General features: G+C 48.7%; 2 protein-coding genes across 11 annotated transcripts; both read left to right on the forward strand.

Moving 5' to 3' along the window:
* Positions 1 to 3,752: 3,752 nt before the first annotated feature.
* OSCP1 (organic solute carrier partner 1) lies at positions 3,753 to 15,912 on the forward strand. 5 transcript variants are annotated; one of them, XM_030504690.1, is made up of 12 exons: positions 3,753 to 3,915; positions 5,131 to 5,160; positions 8,680 to 8,834; positions 9,493 to 9,660; positions 10,271 to 10,351; positions 10,915 to 11,018; positions 11,393 to 11,521; positions 12,076 to 12,145; positions 13,155 to 13,294; positions 13,982 to 14,045; positions 14,558 to 14,680; positions 15,296 to 15,910. In XM_030504690.1, exons 1-11 carry the CDS (start codon positions 3,804 to 3,806, stop codon positions 14,672 to 14,674), a joined length of 1,170 nt encoding a protein of 389 aa, XP_030360550.1. In that variant the 5' UTR covers positions 3,753 to 3,803; the 3' UTR covers positions 14,675 to 14,680; positions 15,296 to 15,910. The 5 variants fall into 5 exon arrangements, with proteins under 5 accessions (XP_030360550.1, XP_030360551.1, XP_030360552.1 ...); XM_030504691.1 differs by having other exon boundaries at positions 15,329 to 15,910; XM_030504692.1 differs by having other exon boundaries at positions 15,362 to 15,437.
* LSM10 (LSM10, U7 small nuclear RNA associated) lies at positions 12,076 to 15,912 on the forward strand. 6 transcript variants are annotated; one of them, XM_030504695.1, is made up of 5 exons: positions 12,076 to 12,145; positions 13,155 to 13,294; positions 13,982 to 14,045; positions 14,558 to 14,680; positions 15,329 to 15,910. In XM_030504695.1, the coding sequence occupies exon 5, from the start codon at positions 15,375 to 15,377 to the stop codon at positions 15,744 to 15,746; it is 372 nt and encodes a 123-aa protein (XP_030360555.1). In that variant the 5' UTR covers positions 12,076 to 12,145; positions 13,155 to 13,294; positions 13,982 to 14,045; positions 14,558 to 14,680; positions 15,329 to 15,374; the 3' UTR covers positions 15,747 to 15,910. The 6 variants fall into 6 exon arrangements, with proteins under 6 accessions (XP_030360555.1, XP_030360556.1, XP_030360561.1 ...); XM_030504696.1 differs by lacking the exon at positions 12,076 to 12,145 and having other exon boundaries at positions 13,233 to 13,294; positions 15,296 to 15,912; XM_030504701.1 differs by lacking the exons at positions 12,076 to 12,145; positions 13,155 to 13,294; positions 13,982 to 14,045 and having other exon boundaries at positions 14,606 to 14,680; positions 15,362 to 15,910.
* Positions 15,913 to 16,273: the final 361 nt, after the last annotated feature.

Raw genomic sequence — 16,273 nt, forward strand, 5'->3', positions numbered from 1 at the left:
CAGTGCATGCACTCGCTGGCAGATGTGTGCTAGGGCACCTTCCAAATTCCTACTCCGTATCTACCCCCAGGGGTGGCATGTGCATTATCCTGCTTGAGGTGCTAGTATGAGATGAAGCATCGCACTGAATTCATTACCAAAATGACCTACTAGATTTAGCTGGGGAACCCAAATTTCCCTCTGCATCACAGAGCTCTGGCTGCCAGTGCAGGGATGGAGGCCACACTGCCTTTGACCAAGATGAACTCCTTACCATCCTTCAGCTCCTCAGGCTGCTATCAGCATCTTTAGCCAGTGCCTGAAATCACAAAGAGCTGGCTGCTGCTTTTAGAAGGAGCCTTTAGTTTGTGTCTGTTCCTCCAAGCCAAGTGAAGTGAATGTAAAGTCACCAGTAATTGAGTGCAAGAGGCATTTTACAGGTGAAGTCATATGAGCTGTTGTTAAACTTTCATCCTCTAATTAAGCAGCTTCATGACAGTAATAGTTCTGACTTGGGTTGCGTAGTTGTATTTTGTGGTTGGTTTTGCTCTCATTTGGAGGGCTGTGTGGTGGTGTTTGCTGTGGTGCAGTGGGTCCTCAGCTGGTGGTTTGGAGGGAATGCAGGTGATCCTGTGTCACCCCAGGAAGCTGCTGCTGCTCTCACACGGCTTCTTACGTCTGTCCTTTACAGTTGCTAAGCTGACTGCCAAGATACGCACTTACGAGGAGCATCTTCAGACGCATCCCAAGGTAACTGTCAGAAGTCTGAGCCCACACGTCTGAGACAGCAGCTGCTCAGGTTGTTTCCTCAGTTCAGGAACAAAAGGATTTGGGGATTTCCTAAATCTGGAGATCAGATTTCCACAATCTGGGGATTGTGGCTTTCCTCAGAAGGTTTATAAAATAGTTATAAGTGTTCCCTGGTGCCAGGCTGGAAAGCTGCTGGCTCAGTCACAGCTACATTCCCACCAACTGGGATGCAGAGCTTGTTCCTTTCTGTTACTGAATTGGTGGAAACAGCCGAGCAGATACTGTTGAGTGGAGTTTAGCTGAATTTATCCTTGCTGCAGGTGTGGCTTCACTGCTTAGCTTTCAGTGTAATTAATGTTCCCACTTCAGCAGCTGTATTCTCTCTTAGTTCTGCCTATGAGAACGTTCAGCAGGCAGGACTGTGTTAGTGTCGAAACCACCACGGTCCTACCTAAAGCTGCCTGGGTTCAGAGCCCAAATTTGAAACATCACAGCTGTGAGTTTAGGAACAAGATATATTAAAGATTCTTTATGCAGTGCAAAAGGTGGGAAGTGGATTAATCAACTGTGCTTGAAAAAAGTCCATTTGTTAATCATAAAAGCTGGAAGGGTTAAAATGAGATAGAATTCAGTTTTAATAAGAAGCCAAAACTTGTACTAAATGTTTCAGCAGAAGAGACCTTTAGAAATTACTTGGATGAAGCCTGTTCCTTACACAGATTGAGGAAATTTCTCCCATGGGGGGTTGCCCTGAATGGCTCTGGCTACACATACTCTCTTCCAAAGAACAACCCAAACAGTCAGAGCCAAGTCGTGTTTGATTTTCACATTTAAAAGGTGAATGCTTCTGTGTTATTTCTGGAACAACACATTTCAGGGGGAAGCAGTGTTTTTAGCCTGTAGACCTTCACTTTGGCCTTTGCCTCCAAACCACTGTGGCTTTTGCTGCTGCATACGAGTTGGAAACAGCCTTCAAGGCTGGGGGAGGAAGGTGAAGGTGCAGGCATAGAATGAAGAAAGCAATTTCAGTGGCAAGTAAATTAAATCTGCTCAGATCTCCTTGTAGTGACCTAATGTGCTGCAATATCTGCCAAGAAAAATGGTTCTAAGATACTGTCCTTAACCTGATTGTTTCCTTTCAGCCATAATCAGGTCCGTTGTAAGTAATTTATTGGAACAGAGGAATAATCTGTCGGCAATCTTTGCAGGATAAAAGTAACCGCCGCCAGATGCTGATGGATATAGATCGCCGGAAGAAACTCCTGGGCTATCTGCGGCGTGCCCGCTATGATGCCTTTGAGAACACCTGCAAGCAGCTGAATATCGAGTACAGCCTGCCCCCTCCCTACTTCAGGAGGATCACCAAGCGCTGGCTGGTGAAGAAGGCTTTCTGTCAAAAGGTATGGAGCAGTCTGCAAAGCAAGCCACAAAGCTGGAGTGGGAAAAAGTCCCTTTGAGAAGGGCACAATTAAGACAGGGAAGACTGGTGGTTAAATCCTTTTAAAATCCACACTGCTTTGAATTTGAGGAGACAGTGATAATATCTGTAGAGAAATGTGTAAGCTCAGCAAAGAGCTCCACAGTTATGCAGTGGGCAGCAACACTCATGCTGCAGATGTTGTGTGCTGGAGAATTTCAGGTTGTTTGCTCAGAAATTTATGATTCGAGCCAGCTTTGTTTTCCAAGCCTGCTATTGGAACTAATACGTGAGACAACTCAATTTAGTGGCAGCTTTGGAACAGAAACACAGGTACAGCGTCTGCTCTCATTTAATCTGAGTACATCGGTGTAACTGCTGTGTGCAGTGTATCTCTGAGCAGAATTAAAAAGCTGGATGTGCCTTCTGTCTGTAAATACTGAGGTTTAGCCCAGTGCAATTACAACCAAAGGACAGGTAGCTAAACAGAATGCCTCCAAACGCTGCCCTGGGGACAGGGCTGGCTGGCATCGCAGAGGAGGTGCATGGGAAGGAGCGGATCTTGCTGCATAGCGTGCCTCCTGGCCTCTCCTCCAGAACCGGGATCCATCTCCCTTTCTTTCACCTCCTTCTGCTCCTCCCGCAGGTTTTTCAGGAGGTGCGGAAGCTGAAGGCGCCGGAGAGGCTGAAGCAGAGACAAGAGTGGCAAGCAAGAGCCAGAGCTGCGCGGGAGAAGGAGGCGCAGGCGCAGCAGGAGGGGACGCCGGTGTAGCAGCACGTCGAAGCCGGTGCAGTCTCTTTAACAATAAATAACTACTGAAAGACCTAAAGCCCCTTTGCTTACGCGTGTGCGTGGTCTGCACCGTGCGGAGCGCCCAGAATGAGCAATTTAAGCAGTTTAGAAGTTTAATTTAAGGCTGATGTGCTGGCTTGTGTTGTGAGCAGTTCAGTCTGTGAGGGGAGTACCTGGGGGGCTTCACCCCTGCCTCCTGGCTGAGGGGCAGGGATGGGAATGCCTCGGAGCAGCGTCCATCTCCTGTCCTCGCCGAGCCAGCCTGCGGGATCGTGCTGTCATGGCATTGACCCAGCTGTGTGCAGAAGGGATTTGGGCTGTGGGATGATAAATGAGGAGGAAGAATGAGGTGAAACACCACTTTAGCCCTGACAGTAGCTCAAAGCCCTGCTCCTCCTCACTCAGGTTGATGGGGAGCTTTATGGCTGCACAAACCATGTTGCTAATCTCGTCTGATTTCACAGTGCACCTATACTTATATTTGTTCTCTGCAGGCATCCCTCTGTCATTCTCAAACTTGGTGATTTTGTGCGTTTTACCACAAAACGCTGGTGACGAAAAGCCTATCACTGATGTGGTAACAGTGGTGCCTGTTGGCTAATACCCTACGGACACCCACAAAACGTCCCCCATTCCTCTCAGCTGTGGTGTGTGCGGTCACCAGCGGGACACGGGTAGCGCTGCCCTCTCTTTTACTCTATTAAAGTTGCAGGTTTCATGTTTTTTGCCATAAATCGCCGCTTTCCTCACCCATCCGCCTCACGAGCGTCCCCTGAGGGACACCCCCCCCTGCCCGCCAAGGCGGCGCCTCCTCCCGATTGGCTCCGTGGTTGCCCGGCAACGGCGGCGGGGCCGGAGGTCGCCATGTCGGCGCGGACGCTGCCGCTGCTGTTCCTCAACCTGGGCGGGGAGATGCTGTACATCCTGGACCAGCGCCTCCGCGCCCAGAGCATCCCCGGCGAGAAAGCCCGCAAAGGTGAGCGCCCGGCGGCCGGGGCACCTCCCGGAGCCCGTCCTGCGCGGGGTCGGGGCTCCCGCGGCCTGCGAGTGCCGAGCGCGGCCTCAGCCTGCGGCCCGCTGCCGGCCTCAGTGAGGGACCGGCTCTGGTCGGGAGGAGCCGCCGGTGCCGGTCCCCGCCCTGCAAAGAGATGGGCTGCTCCAGGGCCTGCTCGCCTCTGTGCTCTGTAATGCGGTAAACGGAGTCAATGCGAATATACTTGGTGCTGAAGGATGCTCGGAACGTAAGAGAGCGTCTGTCATTGAAAAGCTTCTAAAGCAAGTAGTTTCCTCACTGCAGTAATCGATTGTGCGTGGCTTTCTCGTCTTAAATTCGAAGTAAAGCCTGTTGGATTAATCCTATGTCATGAAGCTTCTGTGGTAATAACTGCCTGATGGTATTATTGAAGTTAATTCGTGAAATGCACACAGATAAGGTATAAATTGAAACACATTTCTGTGTTTCTGTGCTTGTTTCAGAGGTTAGAGCTTCAGAAATGTACTTTTGGAATCAAAATAACTCAGGATTTGGGCATCTCAGTCCAGGTCCTGAACTGTTTCAGGAAGATCTGATTCCTCCTCCTGCCTATTCAATATTAAGAAGTGCTAAACAGTGGCAAAGGTTTTGCCACAGTGGTGCAAATCTGAGTTATTCCTGTGTGTCTCAGAGAATGATCAATGGCAAAAGTTTACTGCTGTTCACAAAGGTCTAAGTTCAGAGCTTAGACTGGATTAGCCATACTTGGTGGAATATCTCAGCAGGAGAATTAGATCTGTACGAGTTTATCCACACTTGTATTTAATCTTCCAAAAACTGGAGCGTTAATTTCCCTGAGATGTGGTTTCCTCCATGCTGAGGTGTTTGTTAATGCTTTAAACTGTTCACTCAAATATTCTGTATTTGCAAGTGTGCAAAAACGAGCTGAAAACTTTCCAAGCTCAAAGCAAAACATGCTAAAAGTCAATCGAGGGTAAGATTTTATCTCCATTGAAGCAACAAGATTGTTTCCAAGGGGAGGTTCTGTGTGCTTGTGAAAGTTGTCGACTACCAGAAGAGTTCACTGAATGCTGGGAGAAAACCCAAAGCCCATTCGTTAGATTTTCTCTCTTTTATTTAGTTTATTTCTTTTCTTCTCCTTGAAACTATTGTTCTTACTTCTTGAACTGGTGTTTTTGTTTTATATGCTTCGTGTAGATGAATGGACAGATGTGGACAGGAAACGAGGTACTGTAACCTTCTAGCTGCATGCAGTAGACAAACACCACTACATGCACACATGAGGCTCATCATATGTGAACACACCGTGTGCTGTTCCTGCAGCCTTCTAGTCATAGTGTCAAAGATGAATGATAACTCACCCGTTCACTAAAACTCGCTTGAAACATAGAGTGTAGAAAAGACAGACAACATCTCACAAGTGCTTGGCTTCCAAAGTAAGTCGCTAATTTAATGAAGACCATAAATAGATCAAAACTTTTAATCAGAGCAGTCTTTCTTGCCAAAATGAGATGTGTATGTTTCTCACATCGTATCAATGCAATGATACAACCGTGTGAGTGTTTTGGAGGTTGTTTTCCAGCTGAACTGCAGGAATATTTTGCATACTCCATTCCTCTAAGGTTTTTTTTCTAACTCATTGCTTAGGGGTTTGACAGGTGAGCTCCAGAAAGGATTTAAGGCACTTTCATCCTAGCTGCTTATGTGTCTGTGACCGTGGTCACCACCCTTGCAGGGTGATCACAGAGGAGCTTCAGCCAAGCTCGTCTTGACTGAAATGACCCCGAGGGTGGGTTTGAGCTGAGCCCTCGGGGTTTGTGCTGGAGCAGCTGTGGGAGGAGTGTGTGATTCCTTGTGGACTCTGCCTGGAAACAGCCAGCAAAGGGCTGTGGTACGGAGCTGAGTGAGCAAATAAACCTCTTAAACTATCTCATTTTTGGTAGGTGAACATGGGGAGAACTTTCAGTGGCTTTTTGAGCAGCCCTTTTTAAAGAGAAATCAGGGTTATAATTCTTGGTTTTCAAACTAAGCATCATTTGTAGGTTTTGAAGGTAAATACTGGTATCCTGGAGTTGGCCCCAGCTGTTTTATGCTACCATTACATCCTGTTTCCAAGAACACTATTTTTCCAGCATTTAAGATTTCAGAGGTCTAAAAAGATTCCAAATTCCTCTTTTATCACACCTAAACTGATGACGAGTTGTACCAAAGCCCGCTTGACCGTATTTAGATGGTAGCAGCACAGATGCAGATCCCATGTTGACCAATCCATCAGCTTCTCTTGTGAGAGAAGGAGGTTTGCCTATGGCCACTGCTCCTGGGGCGAGCTCTGAAGAGTTGCATAGAGTAACCAGGTGATGAAGCCAGGACAAGGCAGCTTCCATGCCTCTGACCTTGTTACCAACTATAAACCTATTGCGAGTAGAATGCGTGGCTGGTTGGAACTCCTAACGTTCCCTCTGCTGCCTTGAATGTCCTCCAAGAAGCACCAGCATAATGCAGGTGTAAAGGCTCCAGTCTCTTGCCATGCACCCAAGCCATGGCAGTGCACTAGACGTTAGCACTTGTCTGGCACCAGTGACAGGGCACGTGGAGGTGAAAACCACTGTAAATCCTCAGCTTCTCTTCTGCCCATCGCATTGTCTATACTTGGTTTCCCTCTCCCCATCCCAGTGGATGAAACCCCTCTCTGCTGAATCGCTTTTATGCTATGTTGCTTGGCGTGCCATTCTCCCCGAGCTCCTTTCTTTGTTATTTTCCATTGTTAGAACGGTGTAAATCTCTCCCTAGGGACTACCTGTGCTCTCAGATCTCTCTGCTGTGTCATTACCAAACATACCATGTGAGATTCGCCCTTTACCATGACTTTTCTTGTGTCTTTCTCAGTTCTTTTTATAGCCAGTACAAGAGTTGTCAATCTCAGAAGGTAATTTATGTCAGGCTGGGTGTGTGGTGAACACAGAGCTTGGAATTCCAGCGTGAATATCTGCCAGCCACAGTCAGCACACTGGGCTGTTGTCTGTCTCCTGACAGTTTTGGTTATTAGTGACCCTCCAAAGATGCTTTGTGTGGGCAACATGGGCAAGCAACTTAAAAATATCTTTCTTGACAGCAGCATAAGGCAAAAGGTCTTAATTTTTGTCATAAATGATCACTTGCAAAATGAAATATATACTAACGCTAATATATTTGACTTTCTCCACTGGAAAAAAGGAGGATTTTTGCCTCAGGCTGCAAGTAGGGATTGTTTTATGGACAGTTGGTTTGAAAAGACGGGAGGAAGAGGAGGGATTTTCTTCCCATTGGTAATTAGGTGTATTTACAATCCGCGCTGCCCAGAAGCTGAGCTGAGCTCTGCCAGGATCCAGTGAGCCCCATGAGGTGCAGCGCAGTGGGTGCTGGAATGTGTGTGTCACCAGGGGTGTGCACCAGTGTAGGAGAAACCCCAAACCCATCAGGGTTAAGCGAGGAGGGAGAATCCCATCGGAAGGCACTTTTCCTGACAGCTATCCCTTCTGAGCACCTACAGCATGCCTAACAACATTCCCTAAGGCTTACTCATCTGAGACAAGACGAAGTGACTGGGACATTAACTTTCTTCTGGCTGGCTGTGGAGGTTGTGAGAAGGCAGGTGTCTGCCCCAGCAGGGCAGGATTCCAGCAGTGTTCCCAACAGCTAATCACCACCACTACCTATATTTCATTCTGGTTTTCTTTTTCTTTATTACTTCCTCTGAGATTTTTCTAATTTCTAAGAATCAGCCTCAGTAACAGTCAAATTCAGGCTTGTGCAGCAATCTGTGTGATCTGAAGATGTCATTTAACGTTTTTTGGGTAGAGAACTAAATGCTTATTTATGAGAACTCTGTAGAATGTATCAGGTATATCATAAACTTATCAGATCCAGCCCAAAAGGCATCTGCTTGGATCACTGCAAAGTGTTTTCTATCTTCTTTGCATTAAAAGCTCCATAACCAGAGTGTAGCCCTTATGCTCAGCACTCCTGACCTCTACGTACTCTTGTGTAAGTCGTGTTGCATTTAGACATGGAATTGCCTTACGTAGACAATTCCATGTCTAAATTTACACCTAAAAAACCCCAAAGCATGTGTAAGGAAGTTGCGAGTTCTGCTTTTGAACTGCTCTAGTATCTGCAGAGGTTGTTGTGTAAGAGCCCTGAATGGCCTGACACAGATTCCAGCCGTATAAAGGCTTCCTTAAATACTTGCCAGTGTTAATCCGTATGAAACAAATACTACAGGGAGCCTTGAATCATTCAGGAGCTTCTGTTCAGAAGGAAAAATAGACTAAGAGTGTCACAGGCTGAAGAGAGGACAGGCACAGTCAGCTGGCTGTCGTTTGCAAACCAGTCTTAGGAAGCAGAACAGCAGCTTTTGTAGATGGAACGTGTCAGAGCTGCCTACAGACAAAGTCATTTAAAAAGTGAAAAGTGCCATAGCTGTAAAACCAGCACCAAACCCAACCTTATTCCCACTGGAAAACAGGGTTGCTGCATTCTGCCCCGGGGGACAGGCAGCAGGAATCTTGCTTGGGCTGCTGTGGGATTGAGAGAAACGTTGGCATTAGGAAGTGATGTTCCTTTTCCCTTCCCTTTGTGGCTATGTACCGCGTTGCACAGGTAAGCGTTCATGTCACTCCTCACAGCTGTCAGTGTCCAAGTTCTCAGTGTGGAACGAATCCTGTGCTGTTTCTGAAGCAAAAACCCAGAGGCTCTTTGTCTTTGCAGTTATGAATGACATCATCACAACCATGTTCAATAAAAAATTCATGGAAGAGCTGTTTAAACCGCAGGAACTCTATTCCAAGAAAGCGCTGCGAACGGTGTACGACCGCCTGGCTCATGCTTCGATCATGAGACTGAACCAGGCAAGCATGGACAAGGTAAAGCACCTCCTGCCCACTCCTTCCGTGCTCCTGTTCACAGGTTTCTGGTTGGGATAACTAGCACGTGGCTTTACATCCGTGTAATTCTGCAGGGGTTTGTGACAGCCCTCACTCCATTCACTTTCTGTGTAAAAGAAGTTCTCCTCAAGGTTTTGGGGAAATTCATGGCAGTGTCCGGTACTTCAGAACTAGTGTTTCTGCTTTAATAGCTAAAAGTTGGATTTTCAAGGGGTTCAGTAAGCATTCTTCATCAGATTTAATACCTATTTAAAATATATACATACATGGGTGTGTCTAAATAGATATTTCTGTACTGACACTGTTTTGCAGTTGGAAATTGAGCAGAAATGAAGAATTCTTGCCTGCAGACAGTGTATCCTGCAGGACTGGGTTACCTGAGAGACCTCTGCCTGGGTGCCAGCGTTGTGGAAATTGGCAGTAGTTTTAAAGGCAGTTGGAAAGAGCAGCAGGAGGGCTGACAGTGATTGCAGAGCTCTTACTTTCTTAGGAAACAAAGCTGAAATGGTTCTTCTTCCCCTAGGCAGGCGCTAACCTCAGTGTCTAAATCCCTTCCTGCGCCAGCACAAAGCTCCCTGAGTGGTGTCACACTCTCTCTGCTGTAGCAGAACCAAACCTTCCCTGTGTTCCCTTGCAGCTGTATGACCTGATGACCATGGCTTTCAAATACCAAGTGCTGCTGTGCCCTCGGCCCAAGGACATTCTGCTGGTCACCTTCAATCACCTGGATGCCATCAAGGATTTCATATATGATTCCCCCGGGATTATGAATCAGGTGGATGAAACTTTCCGACAGCTGATTGAGGTAAGAATCCTTTGGAAAAGGGTGGGATACACTGTGGTTTGAGATGATTTTATTTGTTTTCTCTCTCAAGCTCATCTTAGAGACTAAACACTACATCAGCAAGTGCTATATCAAATGTGGACATTGATATCTCCTCAGAGAAGCATCCAAATAACCTTCCCTTCTTTTTGACCTGAGGGAAACAAATTGGCCTCCCAGTTTCTAACTTTTGCTGGAATTCTTTGGACAAAGAGTACGAGTGTTCCCGTGAAAGGGAACCGGTTTCACCACGTGTTAAAAGTTCCGGGAAGTCAGGAAACGTTTCTAAAGGGCTGCTGGAGAGGGAGATGTCTACGAGCCAAGTGTTGTTTTTCTACTGGTGCAGGTTAAATCAATACGTTGCTTATTCAGCCTGATCAAAGTCTCCACTGACTTCTGCAGAAATTCAGTCAGACTTTAGTCATGGATAATAATTACTGATAATGACCAGCAGCCACCTCACCCCCATCATTTCTGCTTCCCCTGCCACACACATGCTGTTTTGCCAGCAGTATTCCAATGTACTTGTTTCCACCTTTACCTTGGACACAGCACACTTGCAAAGCCTTCCATGATGGTTTTTCTTTTCCAGACGTATGGCCCTCTCTCCGATGGGGAATTTCAGCTCATCAGGCAAACACTCCTCGTTTTTTTTCAGGACATGCACATAAGGGTAAGAGCTCAGTACAACCAGTCAGGAAGAATGAAAGGGCGTTCGTGGCTAGAATACGGTGGTATCTTGTTATAATTACACTGTAGGTTTGGTTTTATTACGTACACTTTTCAGTCATCATGATGGGTTTGTAATTTCAACTTCAACATTTCACCAACTGAGCACATCTACTACAGTAATACTCAATAATTCCAAAATGTTATGCAAAAAGGAATCTCTGCTGGTTGATAACGATGTTTTTCCTTTTAATAGAAACTTAATATGAAAGAACCTGAGCTTTAGGTCACGGGGGTTTATATTCTCCAAATAAATGGATCATACTCAAGTGCATAAACAGTACATATCTTTTATTTATTCATTTTAATATTAGATTGGGGTGCCCATGGTCTGGACCACAGTTCTGCATTACTGGCTTTGGCCTGTATCATAGTGTCTCTATATAGATCTAAATCCCTAGGAAACCTACCCCAGTCTAGGCAGGATGGCTGCAAGGTCAGACGTCAGAGAATTCCCGTCAGGAGATAAGTAACTGATTTTCTCAAAGGTGGAATATTCTTTTGCAGGTTTCGATCTTTCTGAAGGATAAAGTGCAAAACTCTAACGGCCGCTTCGTGCTGCCAATATCAGGCCCTGTTCCTTGGGGCACAGAAGTTCCAGGACTCATCAGGTGAGCTCTGAACCGCTGCTCATCCTGTTGGCAGTGCCTTGCTCGGACGGCTGCTCACGGAGAGCAGCCAGACCCAAAGGGCTGATAGGAATTGAGCTTAGGCTGTCATTTGTGTTGCACAGATAGCTGAACCTCCAGTAAGGCCTGTTTAAAGGATTTGGGACTAAGTCAGCCGGCAATGGAATGCTAAGCTGTTTCTGGCATTCTCTACTCCATTAAATTAGTTATTAGTAATTTATCCTGTGAAATAGGCATTCACTAATATACAGAATAGGTTTTACTCCCCTTTTTCTTGTGCTGTAAGCAAAGGAACTCAGTACTGAAAATCAGTAATAAAACTACTAAATGTGTTTCAATAACGACTTGGTTTTAAGGATGTTTAATCACGATGGAGATGAAGTTAAAAGAACTGAGTTCACCACTCCTGGAAATTATGTTACTCCACAAAGGGAAGGATCTTTTGGTCTTTATGGAGACAGAGTCCTCAAACTCGGAACAAATATGTAAGTAACTTTCGTCCTGCATAGAAACATGAAGTGAATGTTGATGGTTATGGGTTTGTTCAAAAGCATGTCCTCAGCCTTGTGTATTTTTGCCTCTTTTCTGTTACCAGCTTGACTTTTTGACAAAGGGACATCCTGAAACAGAACACATGTGCACAGATGTGTATAAAGAGCTGTGGACAAAAGCAAAAGTTTGATTTATATCCACAGTAGAGCTGAGTAAAGAGTGTTCTCATCTGGTACTGCGTGTGATGTGAGATGTAATTTGATTTTAACTGCATTCAAGAAATCCTTTCCTTTTTCCATGTTTGTCTTAATGTAACTTTTTCATTCAAAGAATAAGAGAGCAGAGTGTCCTTCCTTACAGCTTTGTTGCTTGCACATTTTAATGCTTCAGGACTCCATCAAACTGAACTGTCACTTCTTATTTCAATTATTTACAGTCTTCGGAAAAATACCCTAAAATCATAGATACTGTGCTGCTGCCTCCAACTCCTTTATCTCATACAAGTAACAGGGTGCTTTTTCTCATGTGTGTGGTTTTTTCCCTTTAGGTACAGCGTTAGTCGGCCAGTAGAGACACACATGTCAGGATCATCCAAACACTTGGCATCCCGTGCAAAGGTCAGTAGTGTTCTCCTCCTGTCACTGCTTGAACTGGCTGACCAGGCTGGGTCGCTGGGTCCTGCAGCTCAGGTGTGGAGGGAGCTTCTCCTTCCAGATTTTACATTCTCTTCCCTTGTCCCTCAATAGATGGGGTCACTGATTGAAACGCCCACATCTGTCACCTCCAGATCATTCCCTGTCTTCCCCTTTGTTCATCTCATTTCTCAGGGAAACAAAGTCCATCATTTTAGTCTACAATTACGGGATAACTTTAAGGGAACTGCTTCTGTTGTTCTTCTTCTTAGGGAGACCTTATAACAGTCTTCCAATACCTAAAGGGGCTACAAGAAATCTGGAGAGGGACTTTTTACAAGGGCCTGTAGGGACAGGCCAAGGGGAATGGCTTTAACCTGCCAGACGGGAGATTGAGATGAGCTCTGAGGCAGAAGCTCTTCCCTGTGAGGGTGCTGAGGCGCTGGCACAGGGTGCCCAGAGAAGCTGTGGCTGCCCCATCCCTGGCAGTGTTCAAGGCCAGGTTGGACACAGGGGCTTGGAGCAACCTGCTCTAGTGGAAGGTGTCCCTGCCCGTGGCAGGGGTTGGAGCTGGATGAGCTTTAAGGTCCTTTCAACCCAAACCAGTCTGAGATTCTCTGATTCTCAGAGCCTCTTCCAATCCTCCACGGTCCCTTTTGAGCTGGGGAAGGACACGTTTTCCTAAAGAACCTTACACACAGGCTTATGCAATGGCTTTCTTGCATCCTATTTTAATCTCTCCAGAAACAGAAAGCTGGTTTTACAGCTTTCTCAGCTATTCAATTTAGCTGTAAAATTATCTTGTCCTGGGTCTATAAATTCAAGCATCATTTTATAGCTGATAATTACTAGCTAGCTGCACAATCTGTACCATCAACAATACAGAAATGTATTTATATCACTCTGAAGAACATTTATGTAATATCAGAAAACACAAAAATTATTATAGTCCTCATCTCCTGGGTAACCTCACCAATGAACCTGTTTCCTGCAGGAGAATGTAATCCCTAATCCTCTTGCTAAAGAAGAACTGAACTTTCTGGCCAGGCTGCTGGGAGGTCTGGAGATCAAGAATCCCAGCGGCAGCGACACGGGATTTCGGCTGAATTTGTTCACAACCGACGAGGAGGAAGAGTATGCTCAGGTCCTTCTTGGTTTGGGGTTTGGGAGGTGGTGCCAATGTGGCCAGCCCTGGACAGCGGGACAGCTTTAGGGACAGCAGAGCAGGGCTCAGCATTTTGTTGTCCTGGTCCGGATAATCCCTTTAGAATGAAGGAGGAGTGCTCTTCCCAGCTTCACTTTATTCCGGCTGTCGGCAAGGAGAGCGTTTCCCTTACTGGTGTCCCCTCTGGTGCTCACCCTGGGGTCCCCTCTGAGCAGCACTGGAGGTCAGCAGTGGGTGACGAGCCGTGCTTCATCCTGTGCAGGGAACAGAGCCAGCCCGCCAGCCCTGTCAGCTATCCTCTCCCCAAATACAGCTACGTATTTTGGGGATGAGCCTGGTGGTGGCGATGAGCCTGAGAGGCTTGAACACTGTAGCCCTCTCCTGGTGGGGAGCACAAGGGTACTGGGACTTCTTGTTACATGATTTCTGCAGAAATCTACTTTTAATCTCAATGACAGAGCCATTCCCACTGTTCTACACCTAGCTTAAAAATCTAAGGCAAAAGCCTCCTTACTGGGGTCAATACATTAATTTGCCCAGTAGGACAGGCATGCTGTCCAAACTTCATGCTTACAGGAGCCTCATGAAACCTGATTTTTATCATTTACTTGTGTGACTTTGTGATATTAAGCACTCTTTTCATGTTTTCAATCAAGACATGCTGCACTGACTAGACCCGAGGAGTTATCATACAAGGTTATCGACATAGAAGCCACCCAGGTACGTACAGCACACTTCAGACCTTTGCTTCTCATTGCTCTGCCTAAGAACTGGGTTTCACCCAGAGCAGTAGCTTAAAACACACACTTTTTTTTACCCCCAGTTAAGCTCATCAGTAAATCATGGCAGCATTTTCTACCGAGCCTGTGGGTTTGGTGACTATTTAACAAGAGAACTTGAAACCTGACAAATAGTACGAGTTTATCATTAAATATTATAATGCAGTATTAGAGTACAAACATTGTAAGGTTTGAGCTGCATAAAAGGGAGAGCTGTTACTGGGTCGTTTGCCTGCTTGTGGTTACAGCCTGCAGCCCTTCTTGCAGGGACTCAGAGGCATCGGCTGTACTGCACATCCCAGTGCAGCCCATGAAGGCTGGCGGCAGCAGGCAGCTGGGCACATCCCAGTGCAGCCCAGTGAAGGCTGGCGGCAGCACTGGGGGGCACAGCGCGGTGCAGCCCCGCGGAGGCCCGTCCCGCCGCGGTCTGAGGCGCGCTGTCTCGCCCCGCAGGAGCCGGCCCGGCGGGAGGAGCTCTCCTGCATGCTGGAGGAGCTGGAGGCGGCGGAGCCGCGCCCGGCGAGCTCCGGGAAGGGCGAGGACCTGCTGGCGCTGATGGACGGGCTCTGAGCGACGGTAAACGGCCGCGCACACCCCCGGTGCGGCGGCTGCGAACGGGGCGGGACCGGGAGCGGGGCGGGGAAGGAGCGGGACCGGGAGCAGCGCGCAAGCGCGGCCGCCCCTTCCTGCCGCCGGGCGGGCGGGTGAGTGTGCAAGGGGAGGGGCGGCCCCGGGGCGCGCTTGTGCAAAGGGGGGCGGGTGCGTGTGCGTGTGCAAGGGGAGGGCGGCAGCGTGTGAGCGTGCAAGGGGTCGGGGCGCGGGGGTGAGCGTGCAAGGGCGGGAGGAGGGTCTGTGTGTGCGTGCAAAGTGGGGGCACATGGAGAACGGGAGTGGTGGGAGAGGGGGGCGTGCAAGTGAGGGCACCAGTGTGCAACGGGGGGGGCACATGGAGGATGGGAGTGACTTGGGAGAGGGGTAGTGTGCAAGGGGAGCAGGCCGTGAGGGTCCTAGTGTGCAAGGGGAGGCACGTGCGGGGTACGAGTGATTTAGGAGAGGGGCAGTGTGCAGGTGAGCGTGCAAAGGGTGGCAGGGATGCAGACGAGTGTGCAAGGTGAGGAGGGTGGGTCTGGCCAGTGGCGGGGGTATCCCTGTTCCCAGTTGGGGTGCAGCTCAGTGTCTCCCCGTTCCCAGTTGCGGTGCAGCTCAGTGTCTCCCCGTTCCCAGCCGGGGCAGAGCTCGGTGTCTCCCTGTTCCCAGCCGAAGGCACGCGATGGAGGTCAGCCACTCGGTCAAGGAGCGCACCATCGCGGAGAACAGCCTGGTCATCCTGCTGCAGGGCCTGTGCGGTCACGTCACCACCGTGGACCTCCGCGACGAGAGCACAGCCACGGGGCGCGTCACCAACGTGGACGCCTTCATGAACGTGCGGCTGGCCGAGGTGACCTTCACGGACAGGCAGGGCACCGTGTCCCAGCTGGATGAGCTCTTTGTGACCGGCAGGAACATCCGCTACGTCCATATCCCCGATGAGGTGGACATCAGGGCCACCATCGAGCGGCAGCTCCAGGCCATCCACAGGGTCCGCTACTTCGGAGGCCGTGACAAGGGCAGGAAGGAGTTCCCTCGTGCCAAGCACAAGTGAGCCCACGGCCGGGCCAGCATGGACCTGCCCCTTTGGACTGCCAGGCACCTCTGCACCTCACCCCAGACACCCCACCCGGGCACACGGGGCTCTGCTCCTCCCCTGGCCGGTGCCCACGGGGGAGCAGGGTTATTCTTTGTGATAAATAACCCCATTTAAAAGGGTCTCTGATTTCTCTGATCGTTTCTGTTCTGCTGGCAGCCTCTTGGGTGTCTTGTGATGGCCAAGCAAAGCCCTTCAGGCCAAAGCCACAGCCTGGGGCTGGTGCTGGGCTGCAGCCCGTGGTTTGCTTTCCCCTGCTCACGGAGTCCACGGTGGGGTCGCTCATGGTCCGTCCTGTAGGACGGGAACAGGGCAAAGGGAGCGGGGCTGGAGCAGCACGAAGCTGCTTTGCCCGATGCCGGAGCTGCCGGCTCCGCCTCCGTGCTCCTCCGTCACCCTTGGCGCCCGTAGTGCCCGTAGTGCCCAACGCCGGCCGCAGTGGGAGCCAATCAGCGAAGGGTGTGGTCCCACCGCAGCCAATCAAA

The sequence above is a fragment of the Strigops habroptila genome, chromosome 12 (assembly GCF_004027225.2).
Source record: "Strigops habroptila isolate Jane chromosome 12, bStrHab1.2.pri, whole genome shotgun sequence".
NCBI classification, from domain to species: Eukaryota; Metazoa; Chordata; class Aves; order Psittaciformes; family Psittacidae; genus Strigops; species Strigops habroptila.